The sequence below is a fragment of the Dromaius novaehollandiae genome, chromosome 13 (assembly GCF_036370855.1).
Source record: "Dromaius novaehollandiae isolate bDroNov1 chromosome 13, bDroNov1.hap1, whole genome shotgun sequence".
NCBI classification, from domain to species: domain Eukaryota; kingdom Metazoa; phylum Chordata; class Aves; order Casuariiformes; family Dromaiidae; genus Dromaius; species Dromaius novaehollandiae.
Window position 1 is genome coordinate 8,578,229 of NC_088110.1, and position 13,893 is coordinate 8,592,121.

General features: G+C 46.8%; 1 protein-coding gene across 3 annotated transcripts in view; it reads right to left on the bottom strand.

Annotated features, from left to right (window-relative positions):
* Positions 1-13,608, bottom strand: part of NKD1 (NKD inhibitor of WNT signaling pathway 1) — a 115,333-nt gene extending 101,725 nt beyond the window's left edge. Inside the window, exons 1-3 of one of the 3 annotated variants that reach the window (XM_064519562.1) lie at positions 13,270-13,608; positions 13,096-13,128; positions 12,777-12,937 (exon numbers count right to left, since the gene is read on the bottom strand). In XM_064519562.1, coding sequence (XP_064375632.1) covers positions 12,777-12,937; positions 13,096-13,128; positions 13,270-13,294 — 219 coding nt within the window. In that variant the 5' untranslated portion in view covers positions 13,295-13,608. Of the gene's footprint in view, positions 1-342; positions 452-12,776; positions 12,938-13,095; positions 13,129-13,269 lie in introns of those variants that run through there. The other 2 variants (XM_064519561.1, XM_026102191.2) reach the window with 2 other exon arrangements.
* Between the last annotated feature and the right edge of the window lie 285 nt (positions 13,609-13,893).

Consider the following 13,893-nt stretch of genomic DNA (forward strand, 5'->3'; position numbering starts at 1 on the left):
TAATAATTAAGCGCGAGGCTGCGGTGCCCTCGTGCCCGGGGAGCGGAGCTGCGTCGCTCGCGGAGCACCACTCGCAGCCCGACGGCTTACGGCGAGGGCAGGGCAGATGCTCCTTCAGTCCCTTGGCGCACGGAAAGGATCGTGGTCTGGTTTGTAAGGTGTTGTTTTCTTTGATGAAAGGTATTTTTCTTATAAAGTCCAGAACACCCATAGCAGTAATAACAGTAAACTAAAAATCAATGACTTTAAAACCCGAGACTATTCATTGTCACTAGTCCGCTTGGTCTAGTTTTAACGAACGCACCAACATTGCAAAAACCAGCGTCCAGCAGCACAACTTACGGAGCGGCACATCAGACCTTCCCAGAGTCACAGCCACTGCCAGCGCCGCACCGGCCACCTCCGGAGACGCTGCAGAGCCCAGTGCTGCTCTCACGGAGCCAACGGACTCCAACAGGAAAAGGATCTGGCTCCGAGTTCATAGAGACTGAGTCACTTCTAATCCTCAGCTCTAAAAAGCAAGCAAGTTTTTACATTAACTTGGAAGCAATGCCCCTCAGAAACCATGCTACAAAGCACTACAGAAGAAAAATCCTTAATATTTAAAAACAAACAAACAGGTTCCTAAAAGTCTATCTTAATATAGCATTGCTAAAGAAGAAAAAAAAAAAAATCAGGTCAGTGTTAAATGTTCCTGGTTCTCTGCGTTTTCTCCTCCTTTGGGCTTTGCTTTCCCTTCGCACTCCCCGCGCGGGGGCAAATTCCAGACAAAGCGACCTCCTGTAACACCGGCGCTGCCGAGCCGGACACGCGCGCTGCTCCTCCGCGCTCGCAGAGGACCCACGCCGTCACCTCCAGCTTCAGGGAGAAGCCTCTGCGTGGTGCAACTAAAAGGCTGCTGCAAGTTTATTTCTTTTTTTTTTCCTAATTTTTTTCCCTTCCCTATAAGTTACTCGTCCTTTTAATGTGTATTCTTGCTTCAAAAAAAAAAAAAAAAGAAAAGAAAAAAAAACCCACACATCAGGTTAAGATGAAAACTGCCCACACGCCAAGTTTGTGTTTACAAGCGTAAGAGCAAGTTTCATTTGAACACAGGTCAATGCCGCTTTAAGAAAACATCGCATACCAGGAAAAAAAAAAAAAAAAAAGAAGAAGAAGAAATCACACATGGCAGAACACATCACGAGCGGAGAGGGATTGTGGACTCAGTCTGCGAGGCACCGAGCCAGCCTGAGAAGCCCTTTGAAGTTAGAAAAACATCCTCTGGTCAGAGCACATTTGTGAAGCCGTGGGACAGGCGCTTTAAACAACATTCGCTCCGCGATCACCTGCGGCGTGCCCAGCACCGGCGCCGGGTAACCCCGGCGGCACGACCCTTTCTGCTCCGCCGGGGCCGCCGCCGCTCCCGCCTCTCGCCCGCCACGGCGCACGGGCAAGCCAACCGCGCGGCCGAGCCGGCACCGCTTCGCTCTGGGCAAGGCCCGCCTCGGCCGCTCCGGGAGGCAGGCGACGCCTGGGGAAGCCCTGCCGGCAACGGGACTTGGTTAAGGGAACAGGGGAACCACCGCGCTCCACCCGGGCCAAGGATGCCGAGGGGGAGCGCTGCCCTGCGGGAGGGCCGCCGCCGACCAGCCCGGCCTTAAACCCGCGGGAGAGGGGCACCCGGAGACCGCGGAGAACACAGCTGCTGCGTCCTCATGGCCTCGAGGAGACAGATTTCGAGCTGGGCATGACTAAGCCCCGGTAACGCCCTTTCTTCTCTGCTTGCAGACAGATGAGGCCAAGCGTCAGCAGGTGGCAGGTCTGGTGAGCTGGGTCCCTGCGGGCACTGCTGCTGCCAGCGAGGAGCACGCGGCCCCCGGCATTGGCATCCAAAGCCAAACTCTAACCCTGCGCTCAGCCGGTTTTTAGGAGATAACCACTACCATTAGCCTTGTGGCCTAAACCCTGCTTTTAAACATGCACTGGCACGTCTCTCTTAAAAGAGACATAACCAAAGGTAGAGTTCGTTATCCACTCCTGATAATCCTTGACATTGAAATCGATACACCCTAACACCACACGTGGAAGGACCAGAGGGAGGAAGCCTCCCCCACGGCTGGGGATTAGGAGACCCTCAGACTGTACCGGAGGGCAGGACGGGGGTCTCTGTCCTCGCTTAGCCCTACGGGGATGAGATTGCATTTTTCTTGTCCAGCCTCTCCGTTCTGCTCTATTTGACAAGCACTGCCTTCCTATTTCCCCAGCGCTGGTGAAATTCTCCTCGCCTTTCGTGGTTTATTCCCTTACTTGCTGACCGCGGCTGCTGGTGCTGCCATCGGAGCCACGCGAGGCGGCTCAGATCACCGCGCAGAGCTGCAACGCCACCTCCCCGGAGACATTCATTACCTATAGTCCGCTCTCCATTTACTGGCAAATCTAGGGGGCTTATCGCTGCGCTGCCTTCATGCCTGTCATTCCCCGACGGTGAAAATCGGAGGTGGCCACAAATTAGGGATACGTTTAAACAGCACATCATGTGTTCACTGACGAAGCAGTGACACCATCTGCACACTGAAGCCTAGCTGTTCCCTCCCGGTTAACAGCAAATGTTCAAGGAACCTGGGCAACTTAAACTTGCCTTACTTGTGACTTTTGTCACACAGATCTCACAAGCAGCAATTCCATTCAGGTTTTTAAAGTTACATCTAAACAATACAAAATCAAACTAATAGCTAAAATAGCACATCTGGAAGAGAGTGTCCTGTTAAGGCTGATGACCAAATTTCAATGAAATCTCCTATGTAGCATCAATGAATACAATACGGTCCCCTCAGCTGGTGTCTTCTTTCTTTTCTGCCATCTGCCACCATGTTTTAACCCAGGAGTGACTGCTCTTCAATGAAAAGCCCACTGCAATAGCTTAGACAGTGACAGATCTCATTTACTTCTGCATGAGAAAAAAAAAAAAAAGAAAAGAGAGAGAAAAGAGAAAAGGAAAGAAAAAACTCTTCAAACAATGAAAGCCACATGGTACCTTAACAAGCACATTGCAGTGCTGTGGGAATAGCCTTCCTCAAAACATGCTTTCTTAACCTACCTGCAAAATTACATTGCTAACTACAGATGAGAATTTAGGTGGCAATAAAATTGTGAAAACTTTTATGAGCCTGTCATAAAAAAAGTGATCAGACAAATTGCCTCTGCAGAGGAAGATACATTACCACTATACTATCAATGTAGCTTCCAGATAAAGAGACTATTAGTCTCACCACTTGAGCCCTCCCTCCTCTTCCTCTGATGCGGCAAATAACCTGATACAAAACCACTGAAAGCAATGAGAGGTTTCCCTTCTATTGCAGCAGGGCTTTCGAATCATAACCTAAATGTCCAGAAAAATATTGCAGAAATTTTCAAGATGATATAAACTTAAATGCCCAACTGCACTGAGTTAGTTAAAAATATACTTCTTAAAGTAGTTTGTTTATGTAGTAGTTTATTCTGAAAAACTTCTTTTACACGTGCATGCACATCAGGAACAAGACCTTGCACATTAGCTTTACCTAAACACAAATGCTTTAACTGAGATAACCTGTGAGGTTTACCCTCAAAATAAAATTAAATATTCAGCATGGCTAAACGAGGCACAGTTTTTCCATGGGAAAATATCAAAGCATTATTTATTTTTCTGTAAGTACTTGTTTTGAAAAGCCCTTCCTCCCCACCTGGGCTTCGGCTAAAAGCCACAATCTACATTTAAACAGTGTGTACACTTTAGAAAGCTATCAACCATCTTTTTTTAAAGCAGAAGCATATGAAATTATTTGATCCACTTTTCATATAGAAAGTCTAAGGCTGACCATAAAGAAACAGGCAGGCTCCCAGTATAAACTTACCAGGATCACATCAAAGGCTTTCCTCTAGGATCAGACGATTGATTTCTTCAATGCCTTTTAGAATTTCTTCCAGGACATTTTGGGTTATTGCCTTAGACCTCGCTCAGCTGGAATGACAGATATTCTGTTTGCTAGACTGTGATGTTCTCTCTTTATAGGGGAACGAGTGTCTGCAGTTTATACACACGTACGCTATGTGAACAGAGAGAGACTTGGAAAGTTCACAAGCAAAATTATTATTTATTGTTTCAAAAAAAGAGTGGTTTATTACAGAAACACTGATACAGGCTCAACCACAGCATCTTATGCAATACAGAGACTGCTTGTTATTCTGCGAGCTCAGGACTGGGGCAGTCTGTGCTCAGAGAAAATTCCTGCTCCCCCAAGCAGGCGTTTGTTCTTTATATGGCACTTCAAGCGTAGGACTTAGTTTTACAGCTACTACTTTCTTTACCTAACTCGTTCAAAATTAACCTTTAAGGTTAATCGAAGGTTTTTAAGACAGGACACCAGGAAGTGCCTTAGTCCTTATCTACCACTAGGAAATCTTTGGGGAATCAGACAGCAGACTCTCTCCGAGGGCAGCGCAACACACTATCTGCCGTCCTCCTTCCTCCCCCAGTACAAACCTGTCACCTCCATACCACTCATCATTCGCATCAGAGTAGGGATCAAAAGATCCAAGGCTGCTCCCAAATCCCATTTCTCCTGCAAGACAGTACTTTGTTCTGTCACTTCCCTACTGAGTCCATCCCCTTATTTTATGCCTCACAGCATGTGAGGCTGCACCCCAAGATCAAACACCCATGCTTGATTTTCTTTCACAGATCTTGAATCACAGCGTTACACTTTAATAGGAACCTCAATATACTTAATCCCTTTAAAGCTGCCACAGTAATGCCCCCAAATGCATTAAATTCCACCCTAATCACAAAACACAAAGTATTTCTCCGGATGGACAGTGCACAGACTGTTCTGACCACATACCGATCCATCTACGAGCTAAAGTTACATAGGCTGCATACAGTTGTTAGTTTGGAGCCCAAGGTTACAGGGCTGAAAAATCCAGGCACTTCAGAAGTTCTCTGCTGTAAATTTTGTTCAGAACATAACTGATCTCCTCCCACATTTCAAAGAAGGGTCTCTCGTTCTCAAGGGATTCTCACTGCAAGTGATATAGAGGCCCGTGCTACTGAGCCTGCATTTCAGTCCAAATTCCATTACAACCAAAAATGAGGTTGGTAGTCTAGCAGATAACAGAAGTGCAGTGCCAGGGCAGAGGAGCGGCACACAAGCACACGCTGTCACATTTGCAGTGATCTGGAAATGACGGCTCTCCTCATTCCAACCCCTTGCTTCCAACATATCTGCAATATTTTTGATATCTTTCTATTAATGAAGACCATCAAGTCTCATGCTTCAAGGCTTTAGCCAGTCATGTGCATGAATCAGGAAGGGACAACCTTTCCCCAAATGAAACAAATGGCACTTTTGGAGACATCCGTTCACACCCGCTGTATGAATTTTGGAGTTCCACTGCATATTCAGACTGACTACAACTGGAGAAGGGATCTTGGAGAAAATGATCAAGCCATCAGGGCTTTGAGAAAGGGCAGAAAAACTGTTTGCCTGATGAGTCTTGTTCACAACAATTTCAGATTTAAGAAGCAACTTTTTCTCATGTATGTTTGGCAGGGCCCTTGGCTCGAGTCAGCGAGGAGGGGGTGTTCCCTTACCCCTGCCAAGTGGGTAGTCTGGTAGTATCTTCTAGGCATATTTCTACTAATCTCTTTTTAGCCATTGAGATCTAAGGCACTGATAAGATTTCAGAAGGCCAGACTGTGGCCAGGAGAGACTGAGGAGCAAAAGGATTTAATCTACCAAAAGTCTTATAGCTTAAAATAACAGGATTATTTATTGCCCTATAATATACAATAGACCACAGCACATGAAGAAAGTCAGTGGTACTCAACTTTACAGCTGTTGCAGGACCTCCCAACAAGACACTACATCAATTCCTTTCTTAAAGGATTAGATTCTGCAGGACTAAAACATGAGGACCTCTCGCAAATGATGGGCACATGTCAGGTCACGTGAGAAGCACACACACAGGTAGTAGGGAATCCGGCTGGACACTTTCTGGCAGACATAAGCCTGCCTGAATGCCAGTCACACAACAAGCCAACACACCTGGCCTTATTAACCAGTGGACACGACCGGCATTAACCAATGGATATGACAGCAGTGTGTTTGCGAGAAACAATATAGTATTTTCCAACTTGAAAAATGACATCTCATACCTTCAAAAGTGTCATTGCTATTCTGCCAATGCCAGGATAAAATGTGCAGTACCTCTGTGATACAAATAAAACCAGCAGTTTACAAAGAGCAGATACACTGTACAGCTGCATCCCTTGCAAAGGGACCAGGACAGCAATAGCTGAACCTTCCCAAGTTGTTTCCCCCTCCCCCCCCCCCCCCCCCCGCTTCGATTACGCAGCAGTAGAAGTATCTGCTCCAGCACAGCCCTTTCACCACAGCTAACACCACTGGCGTCCCACCACTGCAAGACAAATGTCATGAGATATTCCAATACAAACACCCTGTGCTGGCTCAGAAATCAGACACAATGAAGATTTTGCATTTGGAACTTGGTTAATAATTCTTGAATGGAATACAGTCCAACTCAATCTCCCATAGCTGTACTTACTCTGCAGGAGTAAATACAAGCTCAGTTTTGCTGCCAATGTTGGCAGATATAACTAAACAAATAGACAGGGAAAGTCTATTTGACCATTTCTTCACATCAAATTTTGAAACAAAAACTACACCTTATTTTGCAGTAAAAGGTATTTATAGATATCATATAGTCTGAAGACTCCTGAGTTTTCAGGAGTCATAATTATATAGCTAATATAACCTAGAAAAGCAATTAATTACCAAAAATTACTCCACATATTTTGTACATTTCAACATCTACCATTTACTTCTCAACCAGGTTTTGGTGCTAACACTCAGGAAGCATAACTCATCCATAATATTTTCTATAAAGGCCAACAGCTGCAGCAGGGCGAGCAAAGTTTCTTTTTGATTTAAAAATCATCACTGAACAATTATTTCCCCAGCTTTGGAAAAACTAACTCTTACAAAGTTTCAGTACTCAAGAGACTTTTCTTTCCTCTGTTCCTAACCCAATTCAAAAGAAACCATAAAAGTCAACTAAGATCATCTTCTGAAGGGTGCCTACAAATATCCACTTACTGAGCTCCTCCTGGGTCTTATTATAGATCTCACAAAAACCTATAGAAGAACCTTCTGTTAATGAATTCTACTCTGAAGAACATTCCCATATGTCAAAAATCATGTGCAACAAATTTCCCATTCTTGTTACAAGCAAAGTTTAGTGTAAAGCCTGGAGTAAATTATTTACATTTAGAGTCATTAAAGAATATAACACGCTGTTAGTACTTTTCATCCTAATTTACAGAAGAAGAAAATGTACTCTGTAAGCAAGGCCTTCCCATTCAGAAGAATTAAGGTTAAGCTAAGCCAGGCGGAACTGTTCAGTAGCCCAAGAGACAGCTTTCTCACGTCACTTGGAGGAGGACTTCACCCAGCTACTAGCGAGAATACGCTTCCTTCTTACAAACATCAACCTAAGTAATCCATTCTAGAGCAGGTGGGAGAAAGAGGGTGGTCAGACATTTAAAAAAGTTGCTTTAACAAGATTGTTTGCAGAAACTTCACGGGCCATTCAGCTTTCTAATCAACTTCCCAAATTAAGTATGCGCCACATTAAACCTAAAATACCTTTAAAACAAGCCCAGATGAAATGCAGATTGTCTTCCACCCACCTCCTCCATATGGCTCAAGCAAAGTCAACTTTTAATTTCATAACACAAAATATTTAATTTATGCTTTTCTTCATATGTCAATTTAACCTCCGGCACATAGCTTTGAAACCATGTAAGGATGTCTAACACTTTCCATATGGCAACTGAATTGTGGCTTTTAATTGCACCAACTGGTATCATTCAAGGATAATTCCCTTGGAATCCAGCTTTCTGCTACAGTATTGGCCAATTCACTAATCTCATCACCGTGGCACTAATACTTGCAGAGACTCTTTGAGTGTTAATATTCATATTGTAATTTTCCCAAACCATAGCTGTCAAGATGTACTATGTACACTGCTAATTAAATTATCTTGGTTTGTTGGCACCAGATTTCAACACTACATAAGACTCTGCTTCTCTCTCAATACAAAGTTTCACAATTTTATTTTAAATATCATATACATCATATTCTATATATCAAAATATTTTTTCAGTCGTACCAATATCTAGCATTGCTGAGTCTGTTGTTTTTTTAATCCTCAGAGTCAATACAATTAATTAGCTATACAATACCTGCATTAATGTACTTGAAAACATTTGAGTTTAAAAGATCCCTTAAAGTAGTCACACAAGACAGCACCCAAGGAAATTGCTAATTGATCTTGTCACCACATCAATAAGAAAACAGTCTGTCAAATGTCATTCAACCCATGAAATGACCCTGAAGTACTGTTACAATTAAATCTTCCACTTAACAGCCTTCAAGACATAGTGGATACAGACCACTAAAGTCTCTTTTCTGCATTTTATTATTTGCATTTTGGATACAAAACCTATGCAACTGTATCCATCTAGGGCTACAGGTTTTCACATGCACACGTGTATGCACACACACATGCTATTGAACAGTGGAGGGCTGGGAAAGGTTTTGGAGGGGGGGGATTGGTTTGTGGTTTTTTTTTTTTTTTTTTTTTTTTTTTTTTTTTAATTTATCAAGAAAGACGCTGCTGGAGGAGCAGTGCAGTTGACACCGGGGCGCTCTGCTCTCAGCCACGCAAGGAATGCCCATTAATGTCACTGGCAGTTACAGGCACAGAACAAATGGAGAACAAGCCCCACCTCAGAGGCAAGGATGTGCCTCAGCACTTCACACTGGATTATTCCCAGACCAGACAGGGAACTCTTAATTAATATCAGTTGGGGTTGAAGATGAGGATCAACAGCACCAAATGGCCCTTAGAATAAAACTGGAAAGCTAAAGTCTTTCCTCTTTTTCCTAAAATGATAACTTCCAACTGCGTTCAGTGCGAACTGGTCAAAAATTAATTAAAAACAACAGATTTTTTCAATCCCAAACTCTGATCTCAAGGAGACATGCAAGCAAGAAACTAGTAAAATTTCTTACGGCTTTGAAGATAAAAGTAAATTGAACTAAGCAAATGTCATATTTAAAAATTTTCCCCTCTAGCACAGAACCACTTCTCAGTTAAATAAATAAATAAATACAGACATATATATTCACAAACAACGTCAATCTGCAGAAATAGTTTGCAAAAGTAAACACACTGAATAAATTAAAAGTTATTCAAGATAATCCACATAGTGTCACGAAACCTGTCCTCTTCTCCAGCTGCAAGTTCATCCATCCATAAAGTAGCGAAAGAAATGTATTGCTCTTGCTTTAATGGATTTACAACCTCAGTGGCTTCAATTTGCTTTGAAAATAAAAGATAACTGAGGACCTCATACCTTTCACGGATGCCTCAAGATCCCCTTTTTCTCCAGCGCGGCACGGTGGAAGGGGCAGGCTGCGGCTCAGCCCTCCACCTCTGCTGCCATCAGAACGCCTGGGGCGGAGCAGCCCTTGCTGGGTGGGTGGCACTGGCTTAACGGGGTCCCAGCTGGCAGCCCAGGACAGAAAGGCTGTTTACACACCAGAAGCACGTTCAGATAAACTCCCCTTAGCCTTGTTCTTGCCTTCACCCAACAATTTACAGCTGCGAGATCCTTCCCAGGTGACTGATGCGTTTGGCAGTAACTAGCTGCCTCCCCAGGACCGCTGGGGGCCATCAGCTGGGGCAAGTCTGCTCCCACCAAGACACTCTCACAACCGCACTCGAGGAAGAGAAGAGCTGTCGCACGCCTTACCTGTGTCAAACACCCCTCCAGTGTTTGACACACAGACCTCCCTCTGCTCCACACTTGCTTTATGAGAGTTGTCCATGTAAATTCAGTCATATTCTAGAGAGCACAAACTAAACGTTATTATTTTCCTATGTTAGTCATTCATTCCTATTTCTTGAAAGTAGCTACACGAATCCTTCTGTACTTCAGCATCATCTTCCCTGGATGACAAAGTTAAGTCAAACATTTCAGTGTCTCTGTTCTTGAGGAAAATAGCCTTCCAGCTCCAACCAACACAGAATTTTTGGCTTTTATAGAGCAATATAACTCAAATTTAACTATCACTTGCAAGTTCTAATCAAAATGATCCAAATCTTTAAAGTTTCAGACTTGGAAGCAACTGAGTGCTCTCCTCTCCCATCAAAAGGTCATTGGAAGTACACTGGATTTCACAGAAAAAGGCCCTAAATGCTAACGAAACCACCATCAACAAAACCCTGGTTAAGGATTCCTAAGAGGAAAGTTATTTCTAGCATCATTGTTTTTTTAAACTCACTGGATGTTTCTCTGAATCCAAATATCATTTTCATCAGTGTTTGATCTAACTACTTCTGCCATAAATCACAGAGGCAGCAATTAAGATCTATTTCAGGAAAAAATGTTTTAATGAGAAACCAAACTTTCAATCATGACACAATAAAACTGCACTGCTCCATAGAGCCCTGTAAGCTAATTGAATAGTTTAACTGGAATTTTAAAACAGTAAGGGGAATAGCAGTTCGAGTGCAACAACACTTCACTGTTTGGGAACACACAACTGTCCCACACAACTGCAAGTGATGGATCACTGGAAGCGACTAGTATTTCTACACGTTGAGGTGAATTCAGAACCAAAATCTTAGGCTACAATTCACGGTGTATCTTGGTACAATTATAGAAGAGATCAAAGAGAAATCTTGAAAAGGAAACAGTCTTGCAACCTCAGTTATGGAGTCAATAGTTGTGACTCCAAGATCCTTGTCATATGTGTACATATGACACATCTGTTTCCAATGGAGGGTTAGAGATGTATCCTTCCACATTACCAAAAGTTCATGTTTTAAAGGAACTGTAATGTAGCTGTCACAGCTTTCCTGTGATAGGATGACAAATAAACTAAGGTCACTTAGCAGGCCTTACGTGCATGCAGATACAAACAGATAGATTAGGCAATTCGCTGTCAGTATTTTCAAACATTCTGAAACATCTGTATCAGGATGACAGTAAAAAGCCTCACAGGAACAGCGCATTCAAGCATACTTAAACCTATCTACAGTTTCATAATGCACTAAAAAGTATGGGCGAATTTTTAGCTAATAGCTCACTAACTGCTGAGCTTTCCTGAGGAGGACACCTTGAGTAAGAAAAGAAATACTTAATTCTCCTGTCATTCTAGCCGAGCAGAGCACATGGAATTGAGGAGTTTTGTGAACAGCAAAGTATCTTTGATTTTTTTTTTTTTTCAGATAGCAAACTATCTCTGTAGAAGAAAATGTTTCACGAAGTCAAGTCAGAGTTTGTGACCTTTAACTGCTGTATTTTAAACCCATGTTTTTTCCCCTTTTTAGTTTGGTCAGCTTAGCTTTCTTTCCTAGAGAAGTATGTATGTGAAAGGTAGAACACATATCTGAAAAGCCTGGCTCACAAAAATGGGGATGATGAAAACGAACTAAAAGCAGGCTTTTTACTCTCCACGTCTGTGACATACAGGTATGTGCCATTTTTAATGATAGTTTCTCTTTTGACACATTTTCTCTGAGTTAAACAATAAAAATCACGTAAACCAACAATATTCACAAGTCGAACATGAAGCAAAGTGAATATACTCATCAGTTACACTTACACCATTTCCCTCTTTCCCCTTACTCCCAGTGACTCCCACACACTTCTCCTCCTCTAAACATGAGACTGGGGGAACCTAAAGAGTCATCATTAGCTTTTCCCCTCCTACAAAGCTTTTGTGCACTTCAAGACCACCCCTAAAAAGAAGTATGTCTGCAAACAAACCTCTTCTCCACGCTCAAGTTCATCTTTCCTCCTGGTCTGGGGACACGAGCAGTCCAGGATGCCGACTGTACAGTGACCACCGAGCTGCGGAGCGGCAGGCGGTGGTGGCACTGCTCTGCCCGTGCTCTCAGACCCACATGGCTGCTGGGGAGGCAGATTCCCCTCTCCCCAGCTCTCAGGTTACTTTTCCACTGATCCAGCTTTAAGGGCTTGAGGCAGAGCTCACTCAAGTCAATGGGAGACTTTCAGCAAACATCTGTAAGCCCTGGATCATACCCCAGACACTGCGAGGACCATATCTGAGACCTGTTCAGTTTGTTTACCTCCCATCATGCCTTTTTGTTTAAAGAGACAACATTACCAAAAGGAAAACAAGAAGGCAGCTCGCCCGTTTGCTCCCGCCGGCCTTGCACGGGAGAGCCGGGGGCGGGCGCGGGCGCGGAACCACCACTGCGCGGCAGCAGCCAGGACGAGCGACACGTGCAGCCGCCCCTGCGGCGCGCAGCAGCCGGGCACGGGCACCCAGGAGCAAGCGGCCGACGCGGCGCGCCCCGGGCACTTCTCCCTCCCGCACTGCTCCGCCGACGTGTCTCAGACTTGGGCGCCCAGCGGGTCTCGCCAGCCGAGCGCACGGCCGGGCGCGGGATGCCGGGCGCCCCAGCGCCGCCCCGCTCGCTGCCGCCCGCCGAGGGTCGGGGCCGGCGGCACCGCGGGGCGCTCCGCTCCCCCTCTCCGTGCCGGACCCGAGGCCGCTCTGCGGCTCGCAGCGGCGGCCCGGGCGCGGGCGGGCAGCGCGGGGCAGCCCCGGCGGGGGAGGGCGGGAGGGGCGCTGGGGTCCCCGGCGCGGAGAGCGGGGCGCGGAGAGCGGGGCGCGGAGAGCGGGGCGCGCACCTACCCTGGCGCCGGAGAGCCGGCCAGCGGCGCGCTGCGGGCAGCCGTGCGGGAGCCCCGAGCTGCTGCCGCCGCTGCTGCCGCCGCCGCCGGCGGGTTTCTGCTTCACCATCCAGTCCTCGAGGCCTCTGCGCGCCAGGGAGGCGCTCACGGCGAAGCTGTCACCTAGGGGCACAGAGACAAGGCACAGCTGAGCCGGGCCGAGCCGAGCCGAGCCGAGCCCGCTGCCCGCGCAGCGCCCGCGGGGCGGCGGCCGCGCGGGGCCGGGGCCGGGGCCGGGGCCGGGTCGGCGGCGGGGAAGGCGCGGGGGGAGCCGGCCCTACCTTCTGGGCTTTCTCGGGGCTTACAGACGGCAGCTAGGCAGGTCCGCAGGAAAGTGTGTGCGGGGGGAAATAATAAAGGGAGAGCGTTAGACACCCGCACGAATCCCGGCAACAAACCAAGCACGGTCCGAGGGAGGGGAAGGGCTGAGGAAGTAGCAAGTGAAAGGAACTAACCATGTTTCGAGTGAAGTTTCCCCATCTCTCTGCACTGGTCTGCAGTTACGATGCATTGGACTGTTTTCCGTAGGGTCGGGTGCTGTTGTTGTTATTCTCGTAGGTGGATAAAATCCCAGCGTGTTTAGAAATCCATGTGCTCCGCTCCTCCCTGCCGGAGCGCAAGCGAGACGAGCTCGGAGTTGCCTGCTCCCGCCGCCGCCGCACAGCCCCGCTCCCCTGCGCGCCGCGCCGCGCCAGCCCGCCGCCGCTCGCCTCTCTCGCGAAGACAGAGGCGGTTACAAAAGACCTTACTTCACCCACCGGGGAACATGATTGACACCTCATTGAGATTAGACCACTTGCAGGCAGCCTCCGCCTCCCCATTGGGCCGCGGCGGCACATGAAAGGGGCGAGCGAGCCTTTTGGAGGCTCCAAAAAAAAAAAAAAAAAAAAAAAAAGGAAAGAAAGAAAAAAAGCAAAAAGGAGCAGCCGGGGCGCGTCGCACTTCCAGCCCGGCGCGGCGGCGGGGCCCCGCGCCCGCCCGCCCCGTCCCGTCCCGCCCCGCTCCGCTCCGCTCCGCTCCGCTCCGCTCCGCTCCTCCGCGCGCAGCCCCGCGCAGCCCCGGCCGGGCCGCCGAGCTCG